The 19572-nt window shown below is 45.7% G+C and overlaps 1 protein-coding gene across 1 annotated transcript in view; it reads left to right on the top strand.

The window, feature by feature from the left end:
• MTHFD1L (methylenetetrahydrofolate dehydrogenase (NADP+ dependent) 1 like) overlaps window positions 1-19572 on the top strand; it is a 184260-nt gene that overhangs the window by 108700 nt on the left and 55988 nt on the right. Inside the window, exons 22-24 of the mRNA XM_059176779.1 lie at window positions 3811-3852; window positions 4670-4770; window positions 5321-5498. Of these exons, the coding sequence (XP_059032762.1) occupies window positions 3811-3852; window positions 4670-4770; window positions 5321-5498 (321 nt within the window). The remainder of the gene's footprint in view (window positions 1-3810; window positions 3853-4669; window positions 4771-5320; window positions 5499-19572) is intronic.

Below are 19572 nucleotides of genomic sequence, written 5' to 3'. Positions count from 1 at the left end.
TGAGTCTGGCTCAGTCCTTGTAAAGATGAAATGACTAAGCTAAGAGGAAGGCTCACTGATTTGCTTCGTATCATCCATCTTCTTAGGGGACTAACCAGACTCAAGGTCTCTTGAGTTCTAGTCGAGTGTTTTTCTATACTCTCCTATCTGTCTCGTTAAAAATTCTCTATGTGATTTATAATCCTGTTTTAGTTCATCTTAATGTATGAGCTTGTTTTATAGTGGTTGCTTTTCCCTCTTTTGTACGCCTTCTACTTCACATCTTGTTTCCGGCCCAGTGATTATAACAGGACTCACAAGGGGTAGGCACAGATCTGGGCAGAGGACGATAAAAAGAAAGGATCAGGAAGCCTGGCACAGCTTAGTATCCCTCTCCCGAGCTCCACAAGAGCCTTCCCCAATGCACTGTTTTATGACTCTCTGTGTGTGTGTCTCTCTTCTCTACTCTGAATTCCTTGAGATAAGGGACTATGTCTTATTAATGTGTGTATCCCTAATGCCTGGCAGAGTCTGTATCCAGGAAATGTTTTCAACAACTAAATAATAAATGAACTTTCATCTTCTTAATCCTATACTCTGTATTATCCATCTCCGTGTCTTTCCTTCGTACTTGAAACAACTCTGTGATAATGTTTTTGATCCGTTATAATTTCTACTTCCTTTGGATATCATTACACAAATAACCATAGCGGCCTCTTATGTTTATCCAGATTGGTTTTTTTCCATAATTTGTGCAGTGGAAAATCCTGTCCTCCTTGAACTTGCCCATTTTAGCCCCAATAATTTTAAATTCATATCCTGTCTTCCAAAATGCTGACCATTCATGCTGCAGTGTAGGAACTAATATTGTCATACTGATGGATCCTTGATAGCCTTTACAATTAATTCTTTAAATACATTGTATTAAGAACCAATACACTGTGTATCCATGCCAAAAGAGATTTACTGTAAGAAACTGGCTCACACATTGTCAGTCATGGAGGCTGATAAGGCCAAAATCTACAGAGGGGCTCACCAGGCTAGAGCTTTAGGAGGGCTTCTTTCCAGTTCCAGTCCTACTCTAAAGGCAGTCCGCTGGAGAATTTCTCTTGCACACAATCTTTTTCTTCTATTAGGGCCTTCAACAGACTGGATACAGACTAGCCACATGGTGTGGGTGGGACAGAAAGGCAGGGCACGGATCTGTTTTACTCCAAGTCCACTAATTTAAGAGAATAACCCCCAAAACACCCCACAGAAACACTCTGAATAATGTTGGACCAACTGTCTGCTACCCTGTGGCATGAACTGATACCTGAAATTAGCCATCCTGCCGTTGCTACTGCTGTTCATGGACAGGGCAATCACCAGATCTTCTTTTCTTTCTTTCTTTTTTTTTTTATTTTAATAACAAGTTGGCCTAGTACTGTTTATTTAAATAGGCCCTCCTCCTGTCTGATCTTTACTTGGTGATACATGTGTAGGTCTTTTTCTGGGATCTCTCTTCAGCTCCACTGGTCTGTTTACATATCACTGTGTCTGTGCCGCACTGGTAGCCTTTATGGCAAACTCCACACCTGGGTGTTCTGTTTCTGCATGCACGCCTGGCCTGGTATCCGTCCTTTTGGCTTCCATATGTATTTTAGAATCAGCTCATAAACCTCCGTAAAGAATCTTCTCAGCATTTTTACTGGAAGGGCATTGTGCCAAGAGGATATTTGATGGGTTGCCATATAAGATCCTGGGATGCCTCTTCACTGATCTGGGTCTTTTTAAGTGTATTTTAGTAACAACTTATAGTTTATTTAGCAAAGGGTTTCTCCATCTTTTTATGGATTTGTTACTGTGTACTTTACATTTTTGTATAGTGTAACAGGTTGCTTATGGATTCTTATATACTGTTTTTATATCCACTGCTTTTTAAAATTAAGGTGTAATTGACGCAAAACCTTACATTAGTTTTAAGTGTCAAATAGAATGATTTGACATTTGTGTACATTACAGAAGGATCACAAATCTCATTAGCATCGGTCGCCATGCATAGTTACAAGAATTTTCTTGCAACGAGGGCTTTTATGATATACTCTCGGGGCGCCCTGGGTGGCGCATTGTTTAAGTGTCTGCCTTCGGCTCAGGTCATGATCTCAGAGTCCTGGTATTGAGCCCATAGCGGGCTCCCTGCTCAGCGGGGAGTCTGCTTCTCCCTCCCTCTGCCCCTCCCCCCTGCCTGTGCACATGGGCTTTCTCTCTCCCTTTCTCTCTATCTCAAATAAATAAAATCTTTAAAAAAAAATCTACTCTCAGCAACTTTCAAGTATGCAGTACAGTATTATTAACTGTAGTCACAGACTAAATTGTACTGATTTACCTGTAGACACTTGAGAGTTCCATGTGGTCAATCATGTCTGAAAATAATGACAGTTTTGTTTCTTCCTTTCTAATCTTTGTGCTTTTTTCTTGTTACTAACCAGGTCTTTCTAGCTGGCAGTGCAGTGTTAGGTAGGAGTGGTAACAGTGGGCCTCCTTTTACTATCCTGATCTAAAAGAGAATATGTTTAATACTTCTTAACTATATACGATTTTTCTACAGGTGTGTAGTGTATGTTTTTTATCCAATTAAGGAAACTGACTTCTCTTCTTATTTTGTCGTTTTTATTCTAAATAAATGTTGAATGACTTTCTTCATCTCTTGAGATGGTATGGTTTTTCTCTTTAATCTATTACTATTACAAATTATATTACTTACTCAACTTGAGTACTCCATCTTTGAACTGCTCTTGCCACCCCCATGTTGTTGTGAAAAATAGGCCACCCGAAGGGAAGAGTAATGGCAATTACTTTAACATTATTTAGAATTTATTGAGAATGATGGTACACCTTCTATAAGTCAGGTTTCATGCAAATTATGTCTCATTTTATGCTAGGATAATGGGCACCAGTGAGAAAGTTCTCCATATTGGCTCCAGTTAGAATCACCGGGGGAGTTTCTCAGTGTTACTGATCCTGGGTCTCACTCCCAGAAATCCTGGTTAAATTGGCCTGAGTGGAGCCCAGACAGACATCAGTGTTTCTTAAAAGCTTCCAGTAAGACTCTTAGGTTCAGCTGGGGCTGCCAGTTGTTGGTTTAAAAGCACATTTTGTGCTTTTTAAATGCAGCTTTCTGAAAAGTGACCATGATTTGTTTTTCCTTCAGATCTTTATCAGAGTAAAAAAAAAAAAAAATCTTTTTTTTAAGCAAAAACAAAGGGGGCAGAATAAATTGGTCAGGATTCCCAGTAACAGTAAATAAATCTTCTTCACTCCAGTGTTTAGTACGATGCCAATTAACCGCCGTTTATTTTTTTAAAGATAAGAAAACCAAGCCTCCAGATTGGCAAACACATTGGCAAGTTGCTGGTTTCCAAGCGAGTTACCCTTGTCAGATCCACTCAAGTCTTTTCAGTATATTTGGGCTTTTCAGCACGCCCAGCCTGCTGGGTGCAGTTCAGTAAAAGGCATGTGCTCTGAGAGTTCCCCACTACCATGGCCATGCCTTTGTGGATGTATTTGGCTTTCATGGAAGTGGGTTCAGGAGATGAATGACAGAAGTGGGGGCCGTGCACCTGCCGGGCGAGCACGGGATTGGAGGTGGGTATAGGTGTGTGGGCAGGAGAAAGGAGGTCCTTCAGCCCCTACAGAAGCAAACACTGCAGTCCAGTAGGGCTCATTTGCATGCATTTTCCCCAAAGCGGCTAGAAATTCAACCTATCTGGCTACTCTTCTATGCGACAAGTATCAGAATAAGCATTCTCATGGGTTTTTTCCCTTCGTTTTTGCCTTTTTTTGTCTCAGGTAACTGCTGGGGTCCCGCTAAAGAAAGAGTACACCGAGGAGGTAAGGACAGGTGCCCCGAAGGCGTCTGCGCAGAACCGTTTAAATCCAGCAAACCGCAGGCTAGCCGCTGGATCTGTCACGAATGATCCCTCCACCAGTGGCCTCTTGAATCACTTCTCTCATGATCCCGGAGGAAACGGGTGGGGGCAAGGGATAAAGTCCATTCAGTTAACTTTCCATTCTCAAGAAATAATGACTATAGGCTTCGTGTACGTACTGCTTCCTGCCCTCTGAGCAGCCATTAGAACAGGAGCCCAGTCTCCAGCACAGACACAAACATTCTTCTCGTATTCTTCTGCTGGGGGCGTGGAGGGGTTGGGGAGGTGGGGGAGCTGCCTTTTGGAGCATATACAGTTGGCTCTATCACTCGCTTGAGTTCCTCAACTCTTAGGTAGACTTTGATTTACTGGCAACAGTACCTCTTAGCTCCTACAGGTGGCACCAGGGATTTGAGCCCAGAATGGCTGACCCACACTCCTCACCCTCCCTGGGGCCCTGTGCCCTCCTGTCTACCAACCTACAGAGAGCAGGCTCATTGCTTATGCCCCAGCCAGCAGCCAGCAGCAGGAATAGCCACCTGGCCCAGGACCCTGGTACACCATTGGACCCAGAAAGATTTCAGAAATTATTCTGCCTCTGAGCCTACTCCTTCTGTACGCCACCTTTTCTTGGAGGAAAACGTGTTTTATGGGCTTGTTTTGTAGCTTCTAGGACAGTAAAGGGAGCGGGATGGAAGCCAAACCTGCCAGAGTGGACTTGCCAGCGTACTTTGGCAGCTTTGGTGGGAGGCGTTCATGGGGGTCTGGTTTCCTTCCAGAACATCCAGCTGGTGGCAGACGGCTGCTGTAACCTTCAGAAGCAGATCCAGATTGCTCAGCTCTTCGGGGTCCCTGTTATCGTGGCTCTGAATGTCTTCAAGTAAGTGAAGCCGCTGCTTCGCATGTGGTCCTCTTGCCGGCCGCCCTGTGAACTCTCTGGGTGCCTGGAGGGAGTTTGGTCTTTCGAAGGCTTCATCTGAAACTATATAGAAATACTCTGCTCCTTCTGTCTGTTTGTTGGGGTTGGGTTGGGTCGGCTTCATTTTAGCAGAAGTCTCTCAAATGTTTATGGGAAATGAAATCTATATAGTGAGTTAACCTTTCCGTGGCTCTTATTTATTTATTTATTTATTTAATTCCACCCAGCTTTTCTGTCTGAAAGACTGTGGATGATCAAAGGGTTACGTTATGGAATTTTCTCAATAAAACCCTTAACAACTTGAAATATCTGAGTCCTGTTGGAGAGGCTTTTCTTCCTCCCCTCAATGCTTTCCTTTAAGTCTGATTTATTTAAACACAACGTAACCACTTTTGATGTTGAAAATATATGCAGTGTTAGGGAGCAAAGTTTCTGTATACACGGTTAGTCTTTCTTTAAAAACATCACTAAATGAATACAGATGCGAAACCGCAAACATTTTCATCACCAGGACCGACACCCGCGCCGAGATTGACTTAGTTTGTGAGCTTGCAAGGAGGGCCGGAGCCTTTGATGCGGTCCCCTGCTATCACTGGTCTGTCGGCGGGAAGGGGTCCGTGGAGCTGGCTCGAGCTGTGAGGGACGCCGCCAGCAAGGGCAGCCGCTTCCGGTTCCTGTATGACGTTCAGGTAAGCTCAGAGGCCGTGAGAGCGGCGTTGCCTGTGCGTGGGGCAAGTGCGGAGAATTTGGTAGCATTCATCCTGTTTATTGGCCACAGCCACCCTCCAGATATGGAAGCTGCAGGGGAAGGGGGTTGAGCCACCTGCCCAACACTGGTGGCCAAGGACACAAGCTCTCCTTGCCCCAGGACCTGTGCTCTCAAAGCTCCGCTCTACTCTCCAGGAGCAGGCCTCAGCGAGGAGGGCTTTGGGGAACGGGGTTGGACAGCTAACGCATTCAGGGCTTGGTCTTCGGAGCGACTTCTTAAGGCTTGTGAAATCAGGAGCAGTGTTTTCCTCGTCCATTTCTGCCATGGTTCTCGTCTTTCACTGTGGTTTTCTGGAGCTGTATGTATAATATTTATAATATACGTTTAGTTGTAGAATACACGTGACCTGTCACTCAGCATCTCTGCCGTGTTGGGGTGTACAGCTCAGTAGCGTTAAGTACGTTCACATTGGGGTGCAACCCCCTCCCCCATCTCCGGAGCTCCTTGCAGAGCATAAACTCTACGCCCGTTAAACCCCAGCCCCCCATTGCCGCGCCCCACCGCCACCCCCACCCCTGGTAGCCAGCCTTCCACTTTCTGTCTCTGTGAGTCCGACTGGTCTGTGTATCTCATATAAGTGAAATCATCCAGTTCTTGTCTTTTTCATGATGGGCTTATTCTCCATCTTGGTCCTTTCATGCTGCTGGAAGAAACAGCTCAGACAGGGTCGCCAGTGAACAGCAGAAGTTCACTGCACACAGTTTTGGAGGCTGGGACGTCCAAGTTCAAGGCTTGGGCAGAGGTGGGGCTGGTTTCCTCTGTCATGCACCGCCGTCTTCTCATTGTATCCTTGGGTGAAAGAGAGGTGGGGTCTCTAGTTTCTGTTTCAGGGGGGCACTAATCCCATTCATGAGGGTTCCGGTCCCATCACCTCGTTACTCTGAAAGTCCCCCATCCTAATTCCATCAACTTAGTTGCCCCCAAAGTCCCCATGTCCCCTAACACTGATCACATTGACAGTCCGTCTTCAGCAGATAAAGGGGGGTGGGGGACAGTGCGTGCAAACACTCGGTCTCCGTCATTTGCTCAGAGTAATGTCAGGGTTCACCCGTGGTTTTGCACATCCCTGCCATTGTGTGTGTAGGTTACATTTTGTCGATTCACTCACCCACCAGTGGCCATTTTGGCTAACTATGCTTCTTGACTTATAAAAAATGCTGCTGTGAACATGTGTATAAAAATATCTCTTTAAGAGTCTGCTTTCAGTCCTTGGGGTCATCCACCCAGAAGTAGAGTTGGTCGATCGGCTAATGCGTTTTTAAACAGCTGCGTTAGGAGCCTTCAGTCAGAGGATCTGAACCTCCCAGACCTCCCTCTGTTCATCTCGGCCCCCGCCTGCACCTCTATTTCAAATTCTTGCAGCTCCGGCTCTGGCTGCTGGATTTGTCCCCATCGACAGCCTGTGACTGTCAGAGCGCTCAGCATTTAAGCCGGTGGCTGCTTCTCTCAGTCCTTCATCCCTCGCACACCCTGTGGGTCTCTCAGATGTCACGGACGTTAACATCGCTCCTCCTTCCAGCTCAGATGCATAAACCAACAGCATAGGGGCACAGAGGACAAGTGGCATTATCGACGTTCAGAGTCCCGTCATCCAGCAGCTTGACATTAGTCTTCTTGCTAAGCCTCACGCTCCCCGAGGGCTCGCTGGGTGCCACGCGTGGGGGCACCTCATGCTTGTTAGCTGCTCTCACCTCGACATCCGTGTTGAGTAGGAACTGATGGTATTCGCCCCATTTATACATCCAGAAACTAGAGTCAAAGGATGTTGCCCAACTGCCCAGTGTCCCGTACCCTGAAAGACGCAGAGCTGGGAGTCTCTGGAAGGACGGAGGTGATCACCCTGCTCTGTTTTTCAGAATTCAGCCTGTGTTCGAAAGCGGGGGTCAGGGTGGGGGAACGACTCCTTGACAGGGGGGACCTGCCCACAGAGGAAGGACAGTGGTGACAGGCACAGGATCCGTACAAAGTGAGGGGCGCTGTGGGCATTCCGTAAATGTATGTGAGTGGAGGAATTTCAGGACTCAATCGGGGATGGTTAGACCGCAGCAGGTTTACCATGTGGAAGGACCATGTCATGAACAAGAGACAGGTGTGTTCTGGGTTATGGGGTGCGGGGAAGAGGGGTGAGGATCCGTACAGGGAGGAGACCTGGATTCTACATAAAGAAAAAATGGTCTCGCTGGAAGAAGTTCGTTCTCTGACCCTGAAGAAGGAAGCAGAAGCTAGATGCGCCTGAGCATGGGCGTTCCGAGAGGGACCATCCCGTGGGGGCCAGCCGGGATGCTCTGTGCTCCTTCCCAGGTCTTTCTGCCCTGGCGAGTCTGCCTGGTGGTCTGCAGTGCCTATCCCCGCCCTGGACCCTCTCACAGAAATCACCGTCGGGGCCTCGCTCTCTCTGGCCTGCTCTAGGAGCCTCCAACCATTGCCGACTGATGTGGAACTAGCCCACTCTGAGTGGCAAAGGCAGTTTCTGAATGAAGGATTTCACAAAGTAAGGCTTTTTTTCTTTTTCTTTTTTCTTTTCTTTTTCTTTTTTTTTTTTCATTTTTTTTTTTTTAAGATATTATTTATTTGACAGAGATCACAAGCAGGCAGAGAGAGGAGGAAGCAGCCTCCCCCCTAAGCAGAGAGCCTGGTGCAAGGCTTGATCCCAGAACCCTGGGATCATGGCCTGAGCTGAAGGCAGGGGCTTCAACCCACTGAGCCACCCAGGTGCCCCAGAAGGGCTTTTTTAAAGGAAACCTTCCCAAGTCAAAAGAAAGTGGGTTAGAAGTATTTCTGAGTTACACTGTCTCACACAGGCACTACCCCAAAAATGAATCCCTTTTCTTTCCAGTATTTTAATTTTCTTTCTGAATTCCCATCCACATGGAGATAATGCTGTTAAAATGTCTGCTTTCCTATAAATAGGGGAGAAATTTATTATACTATGGACTAACGTCCTGCATTTGCTAGGATTCTTGCCTCTTTGGCAGCATACTCTTCTCCCTTTTCTTATAACACAGAACTTAGATGTGGATCATATGATTATTTCTTAGAGAACTAACAGCATCTCAGCATATCACTGCACAACAAGAAGAATGATTGCTTCACTGTGTATTGCCTCCCTAAGAGTTGTGTTCCTCACTTTGGCAAGATGGTTTTAGATAATAGAAGACCATTTAGAATCTTGTCTAGAAATCGGTATTCCTTGGTGTGCAGTCCGTAACACAGCTCAAACGTTTCTTCCCTCACCATTTCTTATGTCGTGTTGGCAAACCTTTACAGACTAACTCATGGTTTTCCTGGGACTCTTCATTCCCCCTCAACGAATCCTTCCACGCTTGGCAGGTTGATATGTGTGGGCTTGCCCTACAGGAAAAAAGAAATACTAAAGTACTTTGGACAAATCACCCCACTGCCTTCGCTTCTCAGTGCAGACTGGACTCCTGTGGGCCCTCTGCCATCTCCCCGGACTGTGTTCCTCCAAGAACGCATTCCCTGCAGGCCTGATGGCGTCCTGTTTCTGCCCTGGTTCTGTGTTACTGAAGAAGGTCACCTGAGACCACGTGGAGGCATCTGACATAGCGCAGGAGCACGGGACGTGATGCTTTCGTTTGGAAAGTAGGAATCATCTCAAAACCCCAGTGGAAGGAGGAACAGCTAGAGAGGAGAAGAAACACTTGACCTCAGAGATACTGTGGGGTGGGACAACCCCCAGGGTGAGAGGCTTGATGGTGAGGAGCCCAGAGTTGAAGCAGGAAACAGGCTGTTCTGGCGTGGTGGGCTTCCATGCTGAACTTGACAGAAAATGGAGTTAAGCAACCATTCTTCTTCAGACAACATTTCTGAACATCTTTTATCAGAGTAGCTTCTTTTTATTATTATTATTTTTTTTTAAGATTTTACCTTTAGGGGCGCCTGCGTAGCTCAGTCGGGTAAACATTTGCCTTTGGCTTAGGTCATGATCCCAGGGGTTCTGGGATCGAGTCCCACATCAGGCTCCCTGCTTAGCGGGGGATGTGCTTCCCCCTCTCCCTCTGCCCCTCCCCACCCTCCACTAGTGCTCACTCTCTCTCAAAAAGGATAAAGTATTTTATTTTTAGATAATCTGCACCCCCAATGCAGGGCTTTAATTCACAACCCCAAGACTAAGAGGTGCCCCCAGAGTCACCTCTAATTCAAGAGTAGAAAACTTTTTTTTTTTTTTAAGTAGGCAACTTTTGATTATGGAACTGGGGGAAGCTGGTGATAAATTCTGAAAATAACTTTTTGAAACAGGGAATAAGAAGGGCACCTGGCTGGCTCAGTCAGTGGAGCATGCACCTCTTGATCTCAGGGGTTGTGGGTTTGAGCCCCACGTTGGATGTAGAGATTACTTAAAAATAATTTTTTTTAATTTTTAATAAAAAATAAAACGGGAGTGCCTGGGTGGCTCAGTGGGTTAAAGCCTCTGCCTTTGGCTCAGGTCATGTCCTGGGATCGAGCCCTGCATTGGGCTTTCTGCTCAGCAGGGAGCCTGTTTCCCTTCCTCTCTCTCTGCCTGCCTGTCTGCCTGCTTGTGATCTCTGTCTGTCAAATAAATAAATAAAATCTAAAAAAATAAACTAATAAAACAGGGAATAAGATGCAGTGGCCTGGGACGCCTGGGTGGCTCAGTTGGTTAAGCAGCTGCCTTCGGCTCAGGTCATGATCCCAGCGTCCTGGGATCGAGTCCCACATCGGGCTCCTTGCTCCACAGGGAGCCTGCTTCTCCCTCTAACTCTGCCTTCCACTCTGTCTGCCTGTGCTCGCTCTCGCTCGCTCTCTCTCTCTGACAAATAAATAAATAAAATCTTTAAAAAAAAAAAAAAAAAAAAAAGATGCAGTGGCCTAATTGCTTAAAGGAAATGTATCTGGTGAGAATAAGTATGTTTAAGCTTAATAAGTTCCTAAGGTTTCCTTACGACCCTTTGGGATGATCACACTCCCCCAGAAGTCATTTTCTCTGTAACTTTCCCTTTTGTAGTGGGACTTTTGACAGTTAAATCTTTATCATTGACCCATATAATTGCTCCATTCCCACAAGCACATAGGAAAATAGTAGCAGAAAGAAAAATGAATCTTACGGTTTATTAGCGTTCAGATCCCTGTTCCGTGCATTATTCCAAGCACATCTCACCCAGTGCCTTGGGGTGTGTGGGCTCAACTCCATGTTTCAAACGCCTGGAGAAGGTGAGGGACTTGCCCCGAAACACATGGGCACTTGATGGAAGGAAAAACATATTATAGTTAAAAGAAGAAAGGAGGTCATGGAGAATTAAGTTTAAATCTTGCCTGGGCCTCCTGTGGTGGATATTGATTTGAGCAAGCTGACTCCTCCCCCTGAGCCTCAGCCTCTTTATCTAGAAAACCCTGTCGGTTACTGACACCAACGGCCCCAAGTGGCTGTGAGGACCAAATGGAAAGCCTCAGAGTAGAATGCAGGAACATAAGAAGTAGGCAGTCCAGGTTAACGGTCCCTCTCTCTTCACATTCACTTCCGGAGAAAACTTCCTGAATTGACCTTCAGGAATTGTCTTGTAGGGGCGCCTGGGTGGCTCCCTGGGTTAAAGCCTCTGCCTTTGGGATCATGCCCCACATTGGGCTCTCTGCTCCGTAGGGAGCCTGCTCCCCCCCGCCCCCGCCTGCCTCTCTGCCTAATTGTGATCTCTGTCAGTCAAATAAATCAATAAAACCTTAAAAAAAAAATTGTCTTGTAACGCAGGTGACTGTGTTAGCCTCTAGAATTGGTTTCCTGGTCACGTGGGTTGAAACCAGGAATTAGAAGCCAAGTTTCCTCTTGTACCGAGAAATGAAAGGCGCCAAATTAAAGGAAGATGACCAACATTCTCTCTGCATTGGGACTGAGAGCCATTAGTGGTAGAGTAAAAAGTCAGTCACTTGTGCAAAGGCTCTGGGGCCCGGAAAGTCAGTTTGCAAATCCGACTCTGACTCGTGTTTGTGAAATCAGGAGTGAATGTTGTAAATCATCTTCATATCCTTCCTCTAACCTTGACAGTGAGAGAGGATAGTGTTTGTTTTTATTAAAAGGTCTTTCCTGTGCTTTGTGTGAAGCCACTCTCTTGATCGCAGCGGGGACTGGACGGAGGGAGATCAAAACAGACCAGCCCGGCCAGGAGAGAGGACTGAGCCTAGGGCGGCCAGCGTCCCTGATCTCTGAGTGTGTTTGGGGGACTTTGCTCTCCTGCTGATCTGTTTGAGGCAGGGGGCTTCGGGGGCGGTATTTAGGTTGGCTGTTGAGGAATTTTTTTCTGTTTCTTTATGATTCAAACTGAAACATGCGTCAGTTCTTATGGTGGTTTTGTGAGCTCTCTTTCAATCGGCCTACAGGCGTTTGCAACTAGAGTCTCAAATTTGAAATAAATAAATAAAGATAAGTATAAATACTTCTATATGTGTACATAGAACTTTTTAAATTGTGGTACAAATATATATAATGTGAGATTTCCCCCTTTTAACCATTTTCTAAACATACAGTTCTGGGGCATTAAGTGCACTCACATTGTATATATAGTTCTAATTGATGGGATATTAAAACTGAAAATGATATGTATGTTCTGTATGTCTTCTATAGTTCCCAGTAATTGGGAAAAAAGAAGGAAAAAACCACTGTTAGGGAGAAGGGATGTGCTTTTTGTTTGTTTGTTTGTTTGTCTGTTTGTCTGTTTGGGGTTTTTGCCCCGTCCTTGTACCATTATCTCCCCCTCTCAGTCCTCTTGACCTGCTTCGGCTCCTTCCTCCCTTTCTCAGACTTACCCTCGGCGGGCTTGCTCCCACTGACAGGTTCAGCTCTCTCCCCTTGCTGTGCAACAGAATGTTTGGAGTGTTCTGTAGAAAGCGGCTCCTTCTATTTTCCAGACAGCTCGGCATCTCATTCAGAAATCCTACACTCTCTTGCGTTCTGCTTTCTCTGAGGATCGAGCACCGGTCTTTGAACCCAGGCTTCTTCAAGCCCATCGTCAGCCTCTTGTCACTGGCGTCCTTTCCACGATTCAGCTGCAAATTCCCCCATGGCCTCCCCTTAACCAAACCACCCCTTTCTGCAGACACCCCTCAGATCTCCGTCAAACTAAGATTCCGTTTCAGCCCTGGCTTCTGTGTTTCCTGTCAGATCTCATCTGGCCTGCAGTGTCTCACGTACCCCGTCAGCCCACGGGCTGCCTCACTCATCGGTACCTGGTAGCTTTCATCAGACCAGAGCCTGTGGTTAGAACCATCCCGGCTTCCTCAACGCATCCTGCTCCGCCCCACGTGGTTCCAGCAGAGCGCTTCCCAGCTTTGTTGCCTGGAGGCTAGAAATAGCACCTGATGGGAAAGGAAGGGTGGCCTCTATCTCTTTCAGCTGGGCATTCCACAAGGATTCCTGTAATTTCATTTAAATGCTCTCTTCTAACATGAAACGTGACACGTCACCAAGATCGAAGTTTCCAGAAATGCATTCTTGGCTCTAAAATCACAGGCCGATTAAGAAAGCCTCAGGGATTGTACAGTGGCCTGTCAGTGTCCCTCCACATGTTAGCCAGCCATATTCTGCCACCACTAGATCTGTTTCCTGGACATTCAGACGTAAATTTAGGTGACAGGATCCATCTCCACTTAAGGAATGTTACTTGATATTATCACAGATAGTATCCTTAAAGGTACCACATACAACATACCACCTCAAAAGAGACACCTACTCTAGGATTTTTTAGGAAAAACAACATATGGACTTTCAGTCACTCCAGTATTAGAGAGTTTGGGGACTTGTTTAGTAGTCATTCTTTATCAAAAAAATGATTTCTGTTTCCTTTCATCGTAAGTACAGTTGACCCTCGAACAACGCAGGTTTGAACCTTCTGGCTCCACTCATGCGGACCTTTTCCAGTAAATACAGCAGAGTTCTGTAAATGTATTTTCTTCTTTTCTTTCTTTAAAGATTTTTTTATTTACTTGACAGAGAGAGACATAGCGAGAGAGGGAACACAAGCAGGGGGAGTGGGGGAGGGAGAAGCAGGCTTCCCACCGAGCAGGGAGCCCGATGCAGGGTTCGATCCCAGGCCCCTAGGATCATGCATGACCTAAGCTAAAGGCAGACGCTTAATGACTGAGCCACCCAGGCGCCCCTGTATTTTCTTCTTATGATTTTCTTAATAACATTGTCTCTTCTCTAGCTTACTTTGTTGTAAGAATACAGTGTGTAACACACGGAACCTAGACAATACATGTTAATCAGCTATTTTATGGACTAAGCTTCTGGTCATCAGTAAGCAATTAGTCATTAAGTTTGGGGGAAGGGGCAGGAGTCAAAAGTTATTAATGGGTTTTTGACTATGGGACGAGGGCGATTAGTGTCCCAACTCTCACCGTGCTCAAAGGTCACCTGTATTGTCCTGTGCCCTTCAGTGAGATTTTTACACCCAGAGTTTTTTTCTTTGGAAGCACATCTCCAGGAGATCCAAGAGGGAAATTCTGACTCCTGCTGAACAGCCAAGAAAAAGAGACACTTGTAAAAACAAGGGCTCCTTGCATGTGCAAATAGAACCGAAACCACACCTTGCATTCATTTGTACTAGTCTCCTAACACGTTGAGGTTTATTTTTTTTATTTTTTTTTTTTTAAAGATTTTATTTGTTTATTTGACAGACAGAGATTACAAGTAGACAGAGAGGCAGGCAGAGAGAGAGAGAGGGAAGCAGGCTCCCTGCTGAGCAGAGAGCCCGATGCGGGACTCGATCCCAGGACCCTGGGATCATGACCTGAGCCGAAGGCAGCAGCTTAACCCACTGAGCCACCCAGGCGCCCACACGTTGAGGTTTATAAGCAAGGTTTGTGGAAAGAGAACCAACACATGTGCCATAAAATCACCGTGTGTGTTAGTTGGCAAAGCCACATGCTCAGACCCCATTCATTCCTTCCTCACTTGGGTCACAATCACGTTTCTGATGTCCCTTTCTTTTTTTTCTTTTTTTTTTTTAATTTTATTTATTTGACAGAGAGATCACAAGTAGTCAGAGAGGCAGGCAGAGAAAGAGAGAGGAGGAAGCAGGCTCCCCGCTGAGCAGAGAGCCCGATGCGGGGCTCGATCTCGATCCCAGGACCCCGGGATCATGACCTGAGCCGAAGGCAGAGGCTTTAACCCACTGAGCCACCCAAGCGCCCCTCTGATGTCCCTTTCTTGACATTGCTGTTCCGTTCTGAGAATATATGGATCACCCATGTGGATTCCTCAGGGTCATCGTTTGACACAGACAAATAGAGACTGTTTGGTGATAGACATTTTCTCCTTTCCCGGACCCCAGCTATATCCACCACACACCCCGGTTGCCTTAGGAGAACGAAGTTCCTCTGGGAGTCTTCTGGACTAACCTGTCCCCCCCTGAGCCAAGGAGCCAGCCGGGACAGCTGCTCAGTGAGCAGACTCGCGGAAGGCGGCATGTACACCTTTAGTAGCTCAGACGTGCTGGTTTTCAGCCAGGGACAAGCTTTCTCGAAGACACAGAGGTCTGCTCTCAGTACAAGCACTGGTCCCGTGACACCGAGGTCTGTTGCAAGGAGCCCCTGATACCTCATGTGCACTCAGGGTAACTGAAGATCGATGGTTTCACATTACACTCTCATTCGAAGTACCAGAAAGGCTGTTGACTTGTAGATCATTTAAAATTCATGCCTCATTTAAAATACAAAATATGGGGGTGCCTGGGTGACTCAGTAGGTTAAAGCCTCTGCCTTCAGCTCAGGTCATGATCCCAGGGTCCTGGGATCAAGCCCCACATCGGGCTCTCTGCTCAGCAGGGAGCCTGCTTCCCCCTCTCTCTCTGCGGGCCTCGCTGCCTACTTATGATCTCTGTCAAATAAATAAATAAAATCTTCAAAAAAAAAATACAAAATATGAATTGACATAATTACTGAGTCCAGAGATTTCTGTTCAGCCAACACATTTATTCATTGATCCTTCTCTTTAAACATACTTTGGGCTTTTGGAATACATTTTGCTGGTATCACAGCATAGGATCACTTAATTTTTAAGTTTTTACTTAAATTCCAGGTGGTTAATAGACAGTGTAATATTAGTTTCAGATGTGTTCAGTGATTCAGCCCTTCTGTACAACATCCCATGCTCGTCACGACAAATGCGCTCCTTAATCCCCAGGATCGCTTAACATACGAATTCCGGTCTATGGCCTTGGTAAAACAATAGAACATTCCGTGCGGCTCCAGAAGAAACAACAATGTGTTCCAGTCCTTCAACAGTCGTGAGCTTAAGAAACTCTAGAGTTTTGATAGAGTATTTATTGCTTAATGATTTCATGGGTCTTCTAAGAGACCCTCTGGGCTGCTGACTTTAGAACTTGACCTCCAAGTAAAATGAGATGCCACTATATTGTAATACCTTCACACTTCATTTCCTTTGATTCTAGAAGCTTCATTTTTAACTTTTAAATTTTGTTCTATTTTAGCTTTGTTTGATTGCACTTTCTTTTTTGCATATTCTTCTCATGAAAAAACATTTTAAACATTTTTAAAACATTTTCTGGAATTTGTAGACCAGTTTTATTTCACTAAAATACAGGTTTTCAGTAATTTAATAGAGGCATCTAGGTGGCTTGGTCAGTTAAGTGTCTGCCTGCAGCTCAGGTCATGATCTCAGAGTCCTGGGATCGAGTCCCATGGTTGGGGGGAGGGGGGTCCCTGCTCAGCAGGAGGTCTGCTTCTCCCTCTTCCCCCCAACTCATGCTCTTGCTCACTTTCTCTCTCTCAGATAAAGAGATAAAATCTTTAAAAATAATAATTTAATAATTCTAGCCGGTCTCCTAGGCTTAAGAAAGATATGCTGTCTAACTTTGACCAACTCCGCTTCTATGAGCCAGGCTCCCCATAGCTACAAAATGAATATAATTAAGCGTGAGGTCACTACATGCTCCAAGTCCATGTCACTCAGCTGTTTTACAGTGTACCTACTCAGCAGGAGGTTGGCAGCAATGTAACAATTGGTCACAGTTATTTACCAGATCTGTGCTGTCCAGTGCCGTAGCGACTGGTTATAGGTGGTTATTTAAATTAACTAAAATTAAGAATTTATGACCTCGGTGGCACTTGTCACATTTCAACTGCTTAGTAGCTGCACAGGGCTGCCAGCTACTAGACCTGAGAAGCATGTATATAGAGCATTCTCACCATCATGGGGGCGCCTGGTGACTCCGTCGGTTAAGCTGCGGCCTTTGGCTCAGGTCATGATCCCAGGGTCCTGGGATCGAGTCCTGCATCAGGCTCCTTGCTTCTCCCTCTCCCTCTGCTGCTCCCCCTGCTCGTTCTTTCTCTCTGTGTCTCAAATAAAAACTTTTTAAAAAGAGAACAGTCCCACCATCACAGAAAGTTGCCATCAGACACCTCTGTTCCAGAGTGTTTCCATTTCTTAAATATACATTCAAGAGGTCTGGGAGGGAATAAATGTAGAATATATTCAGAGTTATGATCTTGGTGAAGATGAAGATTTAACATGACATTAGTTCAAAAATGACCAAAGATCCTAGCATCGACACGAGACTTTGTGAAGGGGCTTATTAACATGTTAAGCAATTGTGCATAGTACACAAAGAACAGTCCTATTTCCAGAAGACGCCGTGTGCCTTTCCCTTAGTGTAGAGTAACCTTTCCTTTCACGGCTTTTTAAAACCTCCGCTGTCCTTCAGGTGTGACTCGACGACCTCTGTACGCGTCAGCGGCTCTTGCTGACTTCCCTGCCGGCCTCTGTGCCACAGCGTCTTCTGTCTTCCGTGTAGTGTTTATGCAGAGCTTTATCACACACACGCTTCAGTCACAATTATGTGATGTGTCATTGTCCCCGCCGCGTCCGAAGTACATTGTTTCAGAAGTGCCCAACGTCCTTCGCCTGTCGTAACACCTTGAAAGCGCTTGAAGTCAGTGTACGTTAGCCATTCGGCAGAGGTTTGTGGAACGCCTGCTGCACGCAGGTCATTCTCCTAGACCTTAGGGATGGGAGGCCAAACCTTGTGGTGAACGAAGAAGTTGGGAAATACTTACAGAGTCAGGGAAAGCCAGGAGTGATTAATGCATGGGCATTCATGATTTATTTGACCACTTTGTTTGCTTTCTAACAACTGCCATTTAGAACAAAGCAGTATAAGTGAATATCATGTTCGGATCAAGATCATTAGGGTGAGCTTGGCTCTTCTTTTTTTCTTTAATGATTGCACTTCCCCCCCAAAGTGAGCAGTCCCTTGCCTACGGACATAATATAAATATGTTGTATGCGATGGGAGCTGCCTTATCAGGGCAGTTTTTAACTTTTATATTAAAAACAAAAGATATATTAACCAAGATCATCTTTTTATTTATATTCACTTGTACGCATGAGTGAAAAAGAAGAATTGCAGTAGCAGTCCGGGAAGGGTTTTGGTCTTGGAATGTCTAGTTGTGTCCACTGATCACTTGATTTATCCAGCACGGGGCTGCAGGACGCACACCGGGCGGTGGGGGGTGCATCCTCTTAGACTCACGATGGACAGCAGTGCGCCTGCCAGAGCTCTCAGGGGAGCACCCTCATCTTCTCCAGGCAGAGCAAGACTGGGGGCAGGGCATCAAAAGTCTGGAATGACAGGCGGCAGATACAAGTACTTGTTGGGAAGCACAGAGGTCTGGCATCTGAAGGTGAGGAGGAGAAACAAACCACCCAACCAGGATTCATGCAGCCGGTGCTTTTCTGCTCTTCTACACCTTGTGTTTGGGTCATCTGTCATGTTTGGGTGGCGGCAAGTTTCCTCTGGGAATTTTAAAAAACACAGCTCACAAAGTCAGTCTGGCATCTGCTCGAAATTCCTCAAATACTTTCAAATAAACATTAGTCATAGACGAAAAATGTGTATTTCTGAATGCCCAAAAGAATTGGAAGTTGGTGTCAAGGAGGTATTTGTCCTTGTGCTCATCACAGCGTCATTCCCAGCAGCGAAAAGGTAGGGACAACACAAGTGCCCAGTGGTGGATGAATGGATAAGAAAAAATATGGTGGATGCGTACAATGGAATAGGAAGGAAATTCAGACACAGGCCACCACGTGGATGAGCCTTGAATTTCATGCTCACTGAAATAACCCAAATGCAAAAGGACAAATGTTGTCTGATTCCACTTGTATGAGGTCGCCGGCATAGCCAAATTCAGAGAGACGGAAGGTAGATAAGCGGTCTCCAGGAGCTGAGGGCAGGGAACTAGTCAAGTTTGTGTTTGATGGGCAGCGTTTTGGAGAAGGCCATGGAAAATTTCTGCCCCTTGGTTGATATTCATTCCACCAGCGGGCACTTGGTCCAATAGCTGTTCGCAAACAGTAAATCCACTAACTGCATGACGCCTCTGTATGTTCTCTGCACAGTGAAATTATGAATGCTTTTGTCAAATGATTTGCATAAATAAGAGTCACTTTATCTCTGGCAAATCCCTTTCCGAATGAACCACTGTTGTTTCTCCAGATCATTTGCAGTATTTTACCAGCTCTCTGTATCCGGGCTTCTCGTCCAGCATTATGGAAGGCTGTTTCTTTCTACCCCATACACTCATTTGCCCATATCTAGCCTTCTTGGATTCTTACCCAGCCTCCATGATTTCTCATAATTTGCTAAAGTGACACTAGGTCCAACCTTTGAATTCCCATTAAAGTCATCACATCAACATTTAACATCAGCCCATTCCAGGGCACCTGGGTGGCTCAGTCAGTTAAGTATCTGACTCTTGATTTCAGCTCAGGTCATGACCTCAGGGTCATGAGTTTGAACCCAGCATCATGCTCTGTAGAGTCTGCTTGAGATTCTCTCTCTCCCACACCCCCACCCCGGCTCCTGCTCTTTGCTCTCTCTCTCTCAATAAATAAAATCTTAAAAAAACATTATCAGCCCATTCCTACTCACAAAAAAATATACTTAAACACCAGCATTTAAGTATTTATTTACGAGGCTCCTATTTGTAAAACTATAGTATAAGGT

Source organism: Mustela lutreola, chromosome 6 (assembly GCF_030435805.1).
Source record: "Mustela lutreola isolate mMusLut2 chromosome 6, mMusLut2.pri, whole genome shotgun sequence".
NCBI classification, from domain to species: Eukaryota; Metazoa; Chordata; class Mammalia; order Carnivora; family Mustelidae; genus Mustela; species Mustela lutreola.
This window is presented reverse-complemented; position numbering and strand designations above follow the sequence as displayed.